The 16459-nt window shown below is 46.0% G+C and overlaps 1 protein-coding gene across 2 annotated transcripts; it reads right to left on the bottom strand.

The window, feature by feature from the left end:
• Window positions 1-394: 394 nt before the first annotated feature.
• MORN4 (MORN repeat containing 4) lies at window positions 395-11626 on the bottom strand. 2 transcript variants are annotated; one of them, XM_044240257.1, is made up of 6 exons: window positions 11537-11624; window positions 7932-8038; window positions 4323-4420; window positions 2491-2605; window positions 2001-2110; window positions 395-1742 (listed from the first exon to the last, which is right to left on the bottom strand). In XM_044240257.1, the coding sequence occupies exons 3-6, from the start codon at window positions 4387-4389 to the stop codon at window positions 1594-1596; spliced, it is 441 nt and encodes a 146-aa protein (XP_044096192.1). In that variant the 5' UTR covers window positions 4390-4420; window positions 7932-8038; window positions 11537-11624; the 3' UTR covers window positions 395-1593. The 2 variants fall into 2 exon arrangements, with proteins under 2 accessions (XP_044096192.1, XP_044096193.1); XM_044240258.1 differs by lacking the exon at window positions 7932-8038 and having other exon boundaries at window positions 11537-11626.
• Between the last annotated feature and the right edge of the window lie 4833 nt (window positions 11627-16459).

Below are 16459 nucleotides of genomic sequence, written 5' to 3' on the forward strand. Positions count from 1 at the left end.
TTAGCTCAGTTGGGGAGGTATTGCTGCAGGAAGAGGGGAAATCCAGGCAGGAACTGCCTTGCCCAAGGTAATCCAGCAGATATGAGTGCCCCCATCTCATGATGCTCAGGGCAAGAGAAGTACAGTGGAAAGTGATTTGGAATCAGAAAAACCGGGATACAAATCCCACCCCGCTCTGCCACTTTCTAGTTTGGACAACCCGAACCCATCTGATTTAAAAAAAAAAAAAATCAGGTCATTCCCTTCTCATACCTCTCATACATCTTGGAGGTATGGAGAATTAAGTACTGTGCAGTAGAGTCTGCAGTGTCGGTCCCAAGACCCCATCTGTGATGAACTTTTAGAAATGGCAAATGGGCTGATTCATGAGGAGGCAGAGCCAGAGTCAAGAAACTAAGTACAGGCAGTTCTGCTGATTGTTTATTCCTCATAAACACTTGTTTCTACAGTACAACTCGGAGAATAAATAGAGGCACAGGGCTATAATTTCCACCACAATCTGCTGTTAGGGTAAGGGGCTGGGAGTGGAGTGGGCATGTCTGGGTTCTGGGGTAACTGGAGGCCTCCGTCATAAACTACGCAGGGGTCCCATCCATCCAGATCTGACCCCCAGGGCTGACAACCAAGCTTGTGATGGAAGAGTTAACCATGAACCAAATGCAAGGAGCCAAATTCTCTTTTGGTTCACTGCAGTCCTAGAACCCATCCAATTCTCCCCAAGCTCCAAGGGGTTGAGGTGGGTCTGACCTATGGGTCCACTGGGAAGGGGCTGTGTCAGCCCAAGCCATCCCTAAGGATTCAATTACTCCATGGCAGGGCCTGAAGTGGCCCAGAGATGTCTGTCCTCTGCCCCGGGGTAAGTAACAAATACACATTATGAGATGACTCCTCGTATCAGTTTCTTGACTGTCCCCCAAAGGGATCCTGTCCCGTGTCTAAGGAAGGAGAGAGGCACAATGGGGCGCAAATTAGCTGCTGGAACTCAGGTAAGGAAGACAGCCTGTACAATCAAGGGAGAGGGAAATCGTATTTTTACCGAACCCTTCACAGGGGGACAAGCAGACACAGATACCAGCCTGGGGAGACAAAGTGGAAGGCCCAGAGTTATGAAGCCAACCAGCAGCCAAAGAGGGGGCAACACACAGAAACACTCTTTGACTTTCATAGGACTGAGGAGCTGTCTAAGTCACCCCCATGTTTCTCCCTGTTTCTCCAGGGTAGCATAAAGCACTCGCCCTAATCTGGGGCTAGGATCAACTGCCCCCAGTACAGGCAGAATGAAGAAATTCTGCCTCCATGGGCAAGAAATCAAGTAGAAGCAGGTCTGTGCTGGGCGACCTGAGGCATTAGGGACAGAGAATACCAATCAGGGAGAGAGGCAGAGACAGAACTGGTGACCCCGCTGCGGGCCGGGGGGGCCCGAGTCCTCATGACTTTCGTCATCGAATCCCCACCTGGCAGGTGAGGGGGCTCGTCTCCAGGCCTCCGCTCCGTGGGCATTCTCATCTCTCACATCCGGTTCACGTATTCACCTTGAGTGCATCGTGGGGGCCTGCGCTGCGGCCCGAGCCGGGCACGGGAGCACGACACCCGTCAGGCCGCGAGATTTCTGGCTGACTTGGAGGCGCTCTGGGCCCGCTGCACGACCGCGGAGCACTTCTCCCGCCGCAGCAGCTTGTTGTTCTCAAACAGACCTTCGTTGCGGGGTATTCCGTGAGAACCGTCAGGGAAGGTCAGCAGGCCTTTGAGGGGAACAGAGCAAATGTGGGACTGATAAGGGCGTGCGTGACTCAGAGAGCAGCTCGGTATCATGGAGCAGTGGAGAAGGAAAACCTGCCGCCGTCACTCCCGAACCCTGAACCAGCAAGTTCCACAGGCGGGCATCGGACCTGATCCTATGGATGGGCAGACGTCCTGGAAACATCCAAGCTAACCAGGTGTACCTCCACCCCTGGCATGCTCCCACCCCCGGGCTTCCATCCTGCAGGTCTGGGACTTACCAAAACCGTCTACTCTGCCATTTTTAAATTCCCCTTCAAATGTCATGTTGTCATGTCGGATGAAGACTCCGACGCCGTTAAACTTGCCCTGGGCGAACTCCCCCTCATACCTGCAGGAACAGGAGATGGAGGTAGTGAGTTGTCAGGTTAACTGTGTGAAGCAGCTACCAGTGGGTGTTACCTATTAATGCCAAGGAGCGGAGCGGATTCTGCTTCCCTCAGAATCCCTGCCCCCACCACCCCACTCCCAGAGGAGGGCCAGAGGGCACGTGTGATATGCGGCTCTAATCTCAAGGAGATAACGCAAGAGAATGGCAGTCGGGTGGAAGGTCACTTGGCTCCTTGCCATTTCAAATTCTAGATCTATTTATAAAGTAACTCATAAAAGAACTGCTTACTTCTTGCCTGTTTTCAGAGGGCCTGGGCCAAGCTCAGATCTGAGCAGCTATTTACCACTAGCAAAGCTCATAAAGGAATGACCAGGACTTACCTTGAGCCATCGGAGAAGGTCAGTACCCCGAAGCCATTAAAGAGCCCGTTCTCAAAATGACCCAGGTAGGTGCCACCATCTGCAAACATCAGTTGACCAAAACCATGTCTGCGGCCTGAGCAAAGACAGAGACAGTTGTCAGGTTGGGATAAGGCAGCTTCAGGGACCCCCTCACTGCCTAACATCCCTTGTCGCTCGTCACCTGACCCACAAGGGAATAAAGACAGGCAGTGATGTTAGCAGGGCAGAGAACTGCTACCCAGAGTCAGACACCAGGAAAATCCGGCTCCTGGGACCTTCCCATCTTGTCACGAACATCAGATGTGGAGCAGGTCTCTCTCCATATGAGAGCGCTGGAAAATAAAACTAACTACCATAGCGCCTTGGCTATGTGTCAGACACTCTTCTGAGCACTTCGCATTTATCAACCTATCTCATTCTCCCGATGTTAAGAGGTACTATTATTATTCCCATTCACAGACAGAGCACAGTACTATTATTATTCCCATTTCACAGATGCAGAAAGCAAGGGTAGGAGAGGCTATCACTTGCTCAAGACCAGAGAGCTGCTGAGTGGCAGAGCAAGAAAGCAAATGCCGCAGACGTCCTGGCTGGAGAGCCCTCACCATTGACTTTCCTGCCTCTCGGAGAGGAGACAGTGCCACAGGGCACTGTGAAGCTAGGGGGCACACACCTCACGGGCTGACTGGCAATACTGATTCAGGCTTTGTTACATCAGGAGGGCTGTGCTTACCCACTGAACTGACCAGAACACAGCAAGATGCTGGAGGAGCAATCATGTCCTTCCAGCAGCTGGGACAGAGACTGCCTGGCAGAATGGTGCCCCTAAACAGCCAGATTTCAGGGGATGGCAGGTGTTGGGGAGGTAGGAGAAAGGTGGGAGACGTACCGAGCAAGGGCACATCCCATCTGCCCACTTGCTCCTCTCAGGGCTCAAAAATTCACGAGCTGTAGGGATCTAACGTGAGAAGAATGGGGTGCATGTCGAAACCGCCGGAACTTCTCTTCACTGGCACCACTGTAGGAAGTCAAGGCTTCTCAGGGCAGCTCGTGGCTTGCTAGGACTGGCCCCACGAGGCTTTGAAGTGGTCAGACTATATTTCTCAGGCTCTGAAGAATTTCACCAATCCTGTGACTAGATGCTTCCGAATGCAGTGAGCTGTCACAGGAAATTCAAGGCAATGACTGTCACTTACTCTTGAGTATCTCTCTGTCCTAATTTCCAGATCTTCCTGAACTTTTAAAATTCACTGGAGCCAAGTCATTGCAATGAATTCTGCATTTTCTACTTTATAGGCACTCAAAATAATTCATTTTACTCTGCCTGGTATATAAGTATTTATAAAAAGAATTCCCTGGGGCGCCTGGGTGGCTCAGTGGGTTAAAGCCTCTGCCTTCTGCTCAGGTCATGATCCCAGGGTCCTGGGATCGAGCCCAGCATCAGGCTCTCTGCTCAGCAGGGAGCCTGCTTCCCCCTCTCTCTCTGCCTGCCTCTCTGCCTACTTGTGATCTCTGTCTGTCAAATAAATAAATAAAATCTTTTTAAAAAAATGAATAAAAACAATTCCCAAATAATACCACTAAAGAATAAAAAGAGGTTAAAACACTTTATATTCTGAAGTGGAAAGGTTTAACTCATTGCTGGAGATTGGGCAAACAATGGCATTTTCTAATGCCTTTATTTAGTCCTAAAATCAAAGAAAGGAAAGGCACTATTCAGATTAAATCCTGGAATTAGATATGAAGACTCATCCAGTTGGCTTCTCAGCCAAAGGAAGTGTTCATCACTTGACTCCCCAGGGTCCTCTCACCTTCCTTCCACTCGCCGCGATATTCCTCGCCACTAGAGTAGGTGAAGGAACCTTTTGTCAGGGTCATGGTGACAGCTTACGGAAGAAAAGGATAAACACTGCAAGAAACAGAGGTGAGAACCAGAGTCACAGGATGGCTGGAGGAAAGGTCTGCAAAGCAATTTTACAGATATATTCTATAAATTAACCAGCTAAGTATATGTTATCTTGGATACATTTAACAAACACATCCACCTTTCCAACCCCCCACTCCCACTCCCATCATCACCACCTCTGCTCAAGCAGTCTTATTTTCCTGCTGGTTTTAAAAGTTATCAGCCTTGGGGCACCTGGGTGTCTCAGTGGGTTAAAACCTCTGTCTTCGGCTCAGGTCAGGATCCCAGGGTCCTGGGATAGAGCCCCACATCGGGCTCTGTGTTCAGCAGGGAGCCTGCTTCCGCCCCCTCTTCCCTCCCCCCCGGCCCCCATGCTCTGTCTCTGCCTGCCTCTCTACCTACTTGTGATCTCTGTCTGTCAAATAAATAAATAAAATCTTTTTAAAAAATATTAAAAAAGCAAGCAAGCAAGCAAGCAGGCATGCAAAGGGCAGTCACCCATGGAGAAAACCTGGGGAATGAAAGCACAAAGAGCCACATAACCCGGATGTTCAGTGGGAAAATAATAAGCTGGGTCTTACTGCAGTGGAAGGTTTATTTACAGAGTAAGAGGAAATAAGTTTGTCTAGGTACTCAGCCGAAATCTGAAATCTGAGGACCTTTCAGATTTAAATCTAAACTCTGTTGTTTCATAGATGGAGAGAGAGAAGTGAAAAGCGAGGCTGTGGCTGGGCTGGACTAGTGTCCTGGCCTCCCCCGACTGCTGCTAGTTCTTTCTCTCTTGTCTTGCTCGCTCTGCTTTTCGGGTCAGGCTACTCTAAGGAGACCTCAGAAAGCTAGGCAGGAGAGTTTCCAGCTAATGGGGAGGGGGAAAGACGGAGGCCCTGGGGGTTTATGAACAGGCACATAATTCCAAAGCAGTGCTTACAGAAAATGAACATGGCAGTGGGAAACGGGAGGCTTTGGACCATCAAGAGCTCACAGCCAGAAAAGCCTGCAAGGCAGGAGATGTAATCCTTCAGGAGACTGTGCAAATGAGCACCAATGACTCTCCTGTGCTCGCGCCCTTGGGATGTGACATGGCAGCACCATGTGTCCATTCACGGGCACTTTATTCCTCCACCCACTGGGTCTGGGTGGGTTATGGGACTCAGCTTGGACTAATGGAACGTTAGCAAAAGGGATACAGCAGAGGTCTGGGAAGTGCTTGTCCACCGCACTTGGAACTGTCCTGCCCCCATGTGGATGAGCCCGAGCTAGTTGGCTGGTGATGAGGGGTCATGTGGAGCTACTGTCCCAGCTGCCAACAAACGCCTGGATGAGCTTGGACATGACCAACAGAGCTGCTCCTGAACCCAGGCCCAATTTATTGAGTCACAGAATGATGGACTAAATATATGGTGGTTGTTTGAAACCACTATGTTTTGGGGTGGTGTGTTATTATTACCCAGCAAAAGCTAACCGATATACCCAGGTACGTGATCATAAGGCCTGAACTAGGGGGATAACAGTATAATGGGAGCAGAAGGAAGAAATGGCTATGACAGAGATTATTAGAGAAAAATAAACAACCCAGCAACATTTGTTGGAGACTGGCCAGGTATGGGTTCACATATGCACTAAAAGAATGCTTGCATTCAAAGATATCCTATAAGAGGAGATTAAGATACCTGATTAGCATTAAATACAAACAGAAGTATTTGACACATCTTAAAAAGTGTGATCCCTAGTTCTTTTTTAATTCCCTAGGTCTGTCTACTCACCTCTTCATCTTTTCCAGATCTAAGCAATACAACAGTTTTACAAGTGACAGTAACAATGCAGAGTCCTAGACCCACCCCCAGATCTACTGAATCAGATTCTGTAAGTTAGAGCCTGGGAACCTGTAGTTTTAACAAGCACATCATTAGATTGCTACACACTTGAAAGCATGAGGACTACTACTCCTACAAACAGATACACTAGGCGTGAATGTTCTCTGATCTGTAAATCACTCTATTGAAAGGTCCCCTCTTAATAAGGAACCTAGAGGGGGGTGCCTTGGTGGCTCAGTGGGTTAAGCATCTGCCTTTAGCTCAGGTCATGATCTCAGGGTACTGGGATTGAGCCCCGCGTCAGGCTCCCTGCTTCTCAGAAGGCCTGCTTCTCCCTCCCCCACTCTCCCTCCTTGTGTTCCCTCTCTCGCTATGTCTCTCTCTGTCAAATAAACAAATAAAATCCTTTTTAAAAAGCCATAATCTAATTTCAGCTCACAGCTTTATGAGGTGGGTAGTACTATCATTTCCATTTTACAGATTAGGGAACTGAGGGGCAGAGAGGGTAAGTAAATTCACCAAGGTCCCTCAGCTAACATGCGCAAGTTAGAAGCAGAAACTTAGGGGTCAGCTTCTGGGGCCCATGCTCCTAAATGCCATCCTGTCTTCCTATCCCACATGTCTCCCAGTGTAATAAAGTGGTGTGTGGGCCCAGGAGTACCAGCACTGCGGCCACATCCCTGTGCACTCTGTAACCTTGAGAAGGTTACTTACATGCCTCTAAACCTTGGTCTCCTCCCCTGTAAAGTGGAGAAAGTATACCTACTTCAGAGAATTGTTATGGATTGAATTAAATAAGATACACTGGGGCGCCTGGATGGCTCAGCTGGTTAAATATCTGCCTTGGCTTGGGTCATGATTTCAGGGTCCTGGGATAGAGCCCCATTTCAGGCTCTCTGCTCAGCGGGGAGCCTGTTTCTCCCTCTCCCTTTCCCTCTGCTGCTCCCCCTACTTGTTCTCTCTGTCAGATAAATAAAATCTTTTAAAAAAATTAAATAAGATACATGAAAGTACCTACAACACCACTAGGCCCTGTCCACTAAATGTTATTCTTTTCCTCCTTCAAAAACAGACGTCTCAACTCACACATTCACTTACTATAATGGAAATTTCTCCAAAGTCTCAGTATAAAAATGCTACCAATATAATTCAAACAACATTTGGAAAAGAAAAATCAGCAATTTTGCCTGAGGTAAATTCTAAGCTGACAGAAAGTAAACTACAATTGCCACTTGCCTTTTTTTTTATCGCCACACTATGGGATATTTTAATTTTGACCTATGCCATGATGTTTTTGGATACAGATGCCGTAAGCCCAGAAACATTCTGACATGCAAACAGTTGGGCCTAAACAGAAAAGGGCTCAGTCACATCTTCTGGGCCCCGGCCTTGTCTCACAGCTCTCATTTCCTTCTAGCTATGAGAACAGATGACTTCTGAGAATCTCTGGCTCTCGCCCAAACAGGAAGCAACATTTGCTTCTACCCCCATAATGAGGCCAGCTTGGAAAGCTCTTCCAGTGGTGTCTGCGAGCCCCTCCCACAGCTGCACCAGGGATTTTCTCTCTATTGCTACTCGGGAGCTCCATGCCCAGGCTCTCTGACACAGCAGAAGATGCCCCAAGGTAGGGATCATTTTCTTCTTGTCTTATAGCCCCTTGAACGCTCTGGGGCTATTTCTTTGACTGGTGACGCGGGTACCTGGTGTGCCATCTCTGTTCCACAAGGTCGGCATCTGATTTCAGGCTCAACCCTCTTGTTGTCAGCCCAGCATCAGTGTGCCTGGGGTAGAGGTCAGCACGACTCCACTGCAAATACAACATTAATGAGAGGAAGAGAAGCAGTTTTCCATCGAAACTGCAGAGGAAAACTCTTTCCAGTCCAGGTAGGCTTTGATAACTACAGGCCGTCTTCAGCGCTTCCCAAAACTAATGAAGTCAGCGTACTAAAAGTCAGCTTATGGAACAAATCTGAGATATTTCATTCCTTCAAAACAAGTCAGAATCTTAAAAGGCCATATCTTATAATAAATCTTATCACTAAACAACCATTCCGAAACATAAACACAAAATCATGATTTATGCAGGGAGATGGTAAGACAAGGGCTACTCCTTTTGATGTCTGGCAGCTGTAAACTTGTCCTCACTCAGAGGTCTGGAAGGAGTTACTGTGGTGGCATGTGAGGAGTCGGTCTGACTGTCCAGGGGCTTGGGGGAACAGACTCCAACATTTGTTTACTTTTTCTCAAGGCCACATGAAACTTCCACATAATGGCATCCCGCTTGTTTCGCAGGGACCAGGAGAAGGTCGCTGAAAGGAAGGGAACAGTGTTTCTCCAGTTTTAAGACTATCTTTGGACACGGTACTAGTCAGCCCCTCAAATTGTAAACCTAGCCCCTCTTCTGGTATGCTGTGGCTCTGAAGGAGAATATTCTAAAGTTTTTAAAGAGGCCAATGAAATGGAAAAGATCATCCTCTAATTACCAAACGTGGCAGATTGTAACTTCCAAAGACATTTGTGGTCGTATCTCCTGTATTACGAGTTCTATAATTTGACCTTGCCACTGCCCCATCAAAAGGTAGAGTCTAACTCTTCTTCGAATCAGGGTAGGCTTGCAATTGCTTCAACCAATAGGACACGATGGAAGAGATGGTGTGTTCCGAGGTCAGATCAGAAAAGGTGATGCATCTTCCCTCTTGCTCACTGGTGTGCTTGCCCACGGAGGTCTGACTACCCTGGGGCCACTGTGCTGCGAGGAAGATGAGCCACAAAAAGCCACATGTGTTGGTGCTCTGGTTGGCAATGCTCATCTTTGAATCAGCCTAGCCCAGGGACCAGCTCTAAGCCAAGGAGCCTTCAGATGATTCTAGCTCCCAGCCACTGAGTTGCCATCCCATCTGAGGTATCATGGAGCAAAGCGAGGTCATCCCCACGATGCCGTCTATGAACTCCTTACTCACAGAATCTGTGAGCATCATACGGTGGTTTTAAGCAGCTATGGTTGGGGTATAATGTTACACAGCTGTAGTAACTGGATCATCATCTCTCCACCTAACCCTGCGACCTCCTCTCTCATTTGTTCTTCCAAAAGTAAATTTCCATTCCTTTCTTTATCTAGGGAGACAGAGCAAATTCCCTTCAATAGTTGCTGGTCAACATGATGTCCATTCCCAAGAGCACAACTGGAAGCGCTAACTAAAGGACACACGTGGACACTATGGGTCTCAGGCCATGGTTGAACACATTTGACTAGAAACTTCGACCTATGTCCAAATAATTGACACTGTCACCGCCAGGGACAGTGATGTTCATTTATGACTTCTATAATTAGCCAGGCTAAGTTATCGTCAGCTGTACAGCCACTGACCCAAAAAGAAATCATGGTCATTGAAACAAATCTAGTTTAATACAGAATAGCCAGTACTGATGAAAATGACTGAAAACCCAACACTTTAATAAGGATCCAAATCAGTGTTTGTATCAGTGACCCAAAAAAATCTTCTTAAAGAGAACAGGTTGGGGTGCCTGGGTTAAAACCTCTGGCTCAGGTTTTTATCCCAGGGTCCTGGGGTCGGGCCCCACACTGGGCTCTCTGCTCAGCAGGGAGCTTGCTTCCCCAGAGCTCTTTCTCTGCCTGCCTCTCTGTGATCTCTGTCAAATAAATAAATAAAATCTTAAAACAACAACAGGTGGGCTCGGAGTTTAGGCTTCAGCTATACATATGAAATGTAGTCTCAAACCAAGAAGATTCAGGCTTCTAAACAGATACCCACCCTTTCTGCTCTTTTAATAAATGGGTTGCAAAGGATCAATCCAAACATTTACTTAAAAGAAAATGACTTTTGTCCGTGAAACAAATACACTGTTGCTCTGCACAAAAGATGATACCCCTGCTATCTTTATTTTCTCCTGATCCAGACATTTCCAGATAGAACTTGGAGACAGGAGTGTTAACTTTTGTTTCCATTCCATTTGTCTTTTTTTAGAGTTTAGGAATCAAACTTGCTAAAAAAAATATTATGCATTCACACTATCTTGCATTCAGATTCGGAGGATTAAAAATGACACACACACACAAAGCTACCACAAGGAGGCACAGATTTGGGGCACCTGGGTGGCTCAGTGGGTTAAAGCCTCTGCCTTCGGCCGGGGTCATGATCCTGGGTCCTGGAATTGAGACCCACATCGGGCTCTCTGCTTGGCAGGGAGCCTGCTTCCTCCAATCTCTCTGTCTGCCTCTCTGCCTACTTGTGATCTCTGTCGGTCAAATACATAAATAAAATCTTAAAAAAAATAAAAATAAAAAAGAGGAACAGATTTTTCACTTAAAAAGTATTGCTTTGAGGCAGCCTGCTTTCCCCACATATACCTTTACATTGTTCCTCCAAAGCCTCCCCAGAGTATGAATACCTTGCCAAAGTTCTCTTAATTATAAAGAAAGCAGTCTTAGGCTTTTAGAATCCTAAAGAGAAGAAAGGAAGACTCTGGTGAACAAAAATTCTGGCTTGTAAGAAACCTAGAACAAAAAGTCACACATTCCTTTTAAAGTGTTTTAAATGAGTTTGAAATAACTTTCTTATAAATTTACAAGTCTTTTTACTATAAGTCTTCCTTGAACTCAAAAAGAAAAAAAAATGTTTTGCTATGACAAAGGTCTTATTTAGGAAGACTGTGGGACAGTTAGATTGAAGAAAGTGGGAAGAAAATTCTGATACTAGAATGATGAGGACTGCCATGATACTATCCTATTTCATGAAAAAGGAAATGCGTGGAGCGGATTCTAATAAATCCGAGTTACTCCTGCGGATACCTAAGCAGTTTGGAGATGCTACCTAGCTGGCGTGCCACCATCCACAAGCCTTGTTGTGTGGGACGTCTCTCCAGCAGAGTGTGACAGGCCGGCCCAGGCCAAACAAAGCCCTAGACCCAACTAAGAACATTTCCTAGTCGATCTCCCACCCCGTTCTTGGATCCCAGCACTGATCCTTCCCTCCACCCGAGCTCTGCTCTACCGCTGGGGCCAGGTCTCTCCTCCCACTGGTCCACCATCCCTTCCGGACGCAGCATCCCCCACCCCCGCCACCCGCTCTCCAAGCCGGGTACCGTGGGCTCTCCCTGGCCTCGGCCCCACGGGTAGAGACCAGAGGTTCTCTGGTCTCACCGGTTCGGTATCCCACCGGCCCCGCCCTCTAGTCAGCGCCTTCTGGATGGAATCCCGATCCCCAGCCGGTCATCTCGGGATGGGCTCCTCCTTTCTCACCGACCACAAGCTTGTGGCCCCCTCCCTCCTGCGCTACGGGCCAACCTGAGCTCCGCCTTTCGGGATGACAATCACGCCCAGACGCGGGGCTCCAGCGGCCGGGACGGCGGCTCCGCCGGGCTCGCCCCTGCCACCAGCCTCTCCACCACCTCCACCAGCGCCTGCCCCACTTGACGCCGCCATCCCGGGCGGCCGCACTGGGCGCAATTCCGGCTGTCCATTGGCTGTTACCTAGGCAACCAGGAGCAACGCCACTCTCCATTGGCTCAGCGCGGACTCTGCGCCATCTTTGTGCGGGGCGGAGGGTCTCTAGAGCTCGGGTCAAACATCTGAAAGAGGGGTGGGGCTGAACCCGTGGTCCTACCTCGGCTACTTGAGGGAGACCTCAGGTCTCGTCTGCTCAGAGACATTCTAACCGAAATGTGGACAAAAGCAAAACAAAACCAAACCTGGGTCAGAAAAAACAGGGACCACCAACTCGAGCGCTTCGGGTCCTACGCGGACCTTCAGAGATGTAAATGACTCCTCCCTGGAGTTCAAGCGCAGAACCCAAACCTGGATTTTGAGTTTCAGCTTTGTGAATTGTAACATGCTGGACCAGGCAGCTGAGATTTAATGAGTGTCAGCCCCGTGCCAGCACCGTGATACCAGGACACTTAGGCATTCACTCGTTGTAAGGAGATGTGTTGTCATTACTCAGATCTTTGTGTTTAAAATATAGTATCGAGATTGGAGCGAATTCTCCAAATATTGCGTACGCCAATCCTTTTATCCATTTATTTACTTATCAATGTGAATGCAGCTTGAAAAGAGGATCGCTGCCCTCATGGGACTTACAGCCTAGATGTGGAGAAGAAAAGATTCATGCACAGGGAAAAACATCAAGACTATATTTAATTATTAAAAGAAGGCAAGTGCATGAAGACAGTAAACAAACTGCTCCAATTTGGGTGTTTCTTCATCTGTGAGATAGAAAATGAAAATAATAATAATAATAATAAAGACTCCCTAGCACTTATATGAGAATATAGTGTAAAATTCTCAATACTGTGTCTGTGACATTATGCTCCATAAACACCAGTTTCACATTGTTTGACAAGACTTGGATTCTATGTTCAAATTCCAGGTCTGCCACCAAGTGTGTGTGACTCAAGCCAGTTATTAAGCTCTCCAGTCTGTAAAATGAGTTGGACTAGCAGACCTATAAGATTCCACCAGCTCTAACACTCAATGGCTAAGCATGCTAAACTGTGTGGTAGCGACTATAAATAAAAACACAGTCTTTGAGAGAATGGCATGTCAAGAAAATCTTATTAGATTAAAAAGGAAATCTAATCTAACCTAATAAGAAGACCTTATTAGATTAAAGAATGTATATTAGGAAATTTGATGAAATAAGGTTAGGTAGATTGTGTGGTTAAGTTATGGAGAAACCTGAAATTTTTGGGGAAACTATGGTTTGCAAAATATAGTGTTTTGAATGGGCAAATTCATAAACACAGAAAGTAGAAGTTACCAGGAGCTAGAGAAAGAGGGAGTTATTGTTTAATGGATACAGAGTTTTGTTGGGTTGATGAAAAAGTTTTGGGTATAGGCAGTAGTGATGGTTATGCAACATTGTGAATGTATTTAATGTTACTGAACTGTATACTTGTGAATGGTTAAAATGATAAAAGATACATTATTTTACTGTAATAAAAATGTAGTTTCTTAATCAGAGCAGTGACACCAGGAGACCAGTGTTCTAAGAAAATTAATCTGGGGGGTGCCTGGGTGGCTCAGTGGGTTAAAGGCTCTGCCTTCTGCTCAGGTCATGATCTCAGGGTCCTGGGATCAAGCCCCGCATCAGGCTCTCTGCTCAGCGGGGAGCCTGTTTCCTCCTCTCTCTGCCTACTTGTGATCTCTGTCTGTCAAATAAGTAAAATCTTTAAAAAAAAAAAAAAAGAAAAGAAAATTAATCTGGTAGTGATGTTCAGAGATAACCAGAGAGATTGGAAGGAGAAGAGCAAACTCAAGCTATTTTAATAATGTAGAAAAGAGGGGTGCCTGGGTGGCTCAGTGGGTTAAAGCCTCTGCCTTCGGCTCAGGTCATAATCTCAGGGTCCTGGGATCAAGCTCCACAGGAGGAGCCTGCTTCCTCCTCTCTCTCTGCCTGCCTCTCTGCCTACTTGTGGTCTTTGTCTGTCAAATAAATAGATAAAATCTTTAAAAAAAAATAATGTAGAAAAGACATCTTGAGAGTCTCAAAAGTAATGTGGCATCAGAGAATATGGAAAGAAAGGGAGTACATAATGATGTAGAAAGGATGTTGGGGTTCAGAGCCAATGGCCTAGAAAGAATTTTTGAGACATCTTCAGTGAAAAAGGTGGTTTTATTAAAGCATAGGGACAGAGCACAGGGACAGGACCTGTGGGCAGAAAGAGCTGTACTAGGGTAATGAAGAGTGGCTGGTTATATACTTTCAAGTTGTGAGGGGGTTAGGCATAGTGTAAATCTCTAAGGAATTTTGGAAATAAGGTTTCCAAGACCTTGGGAGACTAGCTCTTGTTAGGAAAAGGTCATTTATTACTTTCTAATAAAACCTTAGTCATGAGACCCTTCAGATGTGTATTGGTGGGTCATAGGATTGGGGTGATGGCCAACAGATATCTTGGGGGTAGAGATAAAGGAAGTTTCCAAAGAAACTTTTATATGTTGAAGTAGACTTACAGGATGGGGTGTGGGGATCGTTGGGATAATATTAAGCTAAGTATTTTCCCTTAGCAAAGTATTAATGTCAGGACAGCTGAGTTCCTAGAGGAATGTCACTCTGCCTGTTTTAAGTACTTGTGAGTGGGCTTTAAGTAGCAGGGAAATTTTTTTTTTAAAGATTTTATTTATTTATTTGACAGAGAGAAATCACAAATAGACGGAGAGGCAGGCAGAGAGAGAGAGAGGGAAGCAGGCTCCCTGCTGAGCAGAGAGCCCGATGCAGGACTCGATCCCAGGACCCAGAGATCATGACCGGAGCCGAAGGCAGTGGCCTAACCCACTGAGCCACCCAGGCGCCCCAAGTAGCAGGGAAATTTAATTCTTCTTTTGCCTTTGCTTCCCACAACACATATGAAACACATCTCATAGAGATATTTAACAAGAGACAATATAGTGTTAAAAGCACTGAGCTAGTCTGCCTAGCTGCATGACAACATGCAAGTCACTTTACTCATTTTCCAAAATCATAAGAGCTGTAATACCGTTTATGTGTAATTCAGTTATATTCATGTAATTTACAAAAAACAATATCTGGCATTTGGTGAGTGCTAGCTCTTTATAGGTAATAGAGAATATATTGACCTTTTTTTTTTTTTTTAGTCCAGTAGAACAAGTTCTAAGTGGTAGAATCAAAAACAGATTTTGAGAATTTCCCTTAGAGTTCTCAAGGGCGAACTCTAAATCTTGCAGCTTTCCTTGACAATAATTTGAAGCTTATGGGCTAAATGAGATGAATAATACCAAGAGATCATCTTTGTGGATGTGACCCCTGGGGTGCAAGAGGCAAGTATTACTGAATTATTTGGTGTCTGGATGGAAAGGAAAATGCATGTCTTCTAACTAAAAGAGGAAACTGTATGGAAAACTGTATGGACCTTTGCCTAAGGGAGGCAAAAAAAGGTTTACATGCCAAAAAAAGTTTAAGGCATTCTCACACTTACAATTAAACCATAGTTTTTTCAGTGCAATTCAATGCAGTTCAGTACTTCTAGTATTTCTAGTACTGTGACAATAATTTGATTCAAGGAAGAATGACTATGAAATATTGGTTACAATATGGCTGATTATCTCCTGTGAAAACCCATGTCTCTAGTCTGCTGGTGATTCTAAGCACAAAAACAAAAACAACATCAATGATTAAAAAGGTGGTACCATTTGTTGAGTATACTAATCACTGTGCTAAGTGTTTTACTATCTTGATTCTTATTTGAGGGAGGGATGATCATTTTTAGTGCACTTTTTAGGTACTAAGCACTATGCTCAGTGTTTTATATACATTATCGTCATTCTTATTTAATTGAGGAAGGGATAGTAAAACAATTAGCACAGGTGGCCTTCAAACTCAAATGACTCTGATTCCCTCTTTTCTCTCCCTCCTCCCCTTATCTAATTACATTCTTTCTTTAAAACCTATCTCATACAATGACCTCTTTAAGGCCTTTGCTGACTTTCTAGCCTACCCCCAAATCGCTGAATTTCTATTATGAGTTTTCAGTTTTCAGTGTTGGCGCCTTTTCTCCTGCTGCCTCAGAGAGCTGTATGTCTTCTCCTTGAGGGCAAGGACAGTTTTTTCTTCTCTTTTCCGCTAATAAAAATATAGAGAGTCCCTATTGTGTCTAGACAGCAAGGTTTTACAATGGTGAATAAAACAGTCATGTACTCAGCTCAGGGAACTTTCTAGTCTAATAAGATCATATCTTTCTTCAATGGACAAAGAAGCATAGAGCATTCCGGCCGGACACTGTGTAAATTGCATTAGGCCTGTGGTTTTTCTTTTTTCTTTTTTTTTTTTTTTCTTTTCTTTTTTCTTTTTTCTTAGGATTTTATTTATTTATTTGACAGACAGAGATCACAAGTAGGCAGAGAGGCAGGGAGAGAGAGAGGGGGAAGCAGACTCCCCACTGAGCAGAGAGCCCGATGCGGGGCTCGATCCCAGAACTCCGGGATCATGACCTGAGCCGAAGGCAGAGGCCTTAACCCACTGAGCCACCCAGGCGCCCCAGGCCTGTGGGGTTTCTAAAAACCTTTTTATTTCGGTAGATTAGGGATTTTTTTAAAAGATTTTATTTATTTGACAGAGATCACAAGTAGGCAGAGAGGCAGGCAGAGAGAGAGAGGAGAAAGCAGGCTCCCTGCCGAGCAGAGAGCCCTATGCCGGGCTCGATTCCTCGTGACCTGAGCAGAAGGCAGAGAGGCTTTAACCCACTGAGCCACCCA

Source organism: Neovison vison, chromosome 2 (genome assembly GCF_020171115.1).
Source record: "Neovison vison isolate M4711 chromosome 2, ASM_NN_V1, whole genome shotgun sequence".
In the NCBI taxonomy this organism is placed as follows: Eukaryota; Metazoa; Chordata; class Mammalia; order Carnivora; family Mustelidae; genus Neogale; species Neogale vison.

Bases quoted from the DNA above. Each gene is read 5' to 3' on its own strand.
- MORN4 (XM_044240258.1), bottom strand. From the start codon at position 4,389: ATGACCCTGACAAAAGGTTCCTTCACCTACTCTAGTGGCGAGGAATAT. The intron at 2,606-4,322 runs GTGAGAGGACCC...GTCTTTGCTCAG, and splicing joins TCGCGGCGAGTGGAAGGAAG to GCCGCAGACATGGTTTTGGT. The intron at 1,743-2,000 runs GTAAGTCCCAGA...TTCCCCTCAAAG, and splicing joins TGGCAGAGTAGACGGTTTTG to GCCTGCTGACCTTCCCTGAC.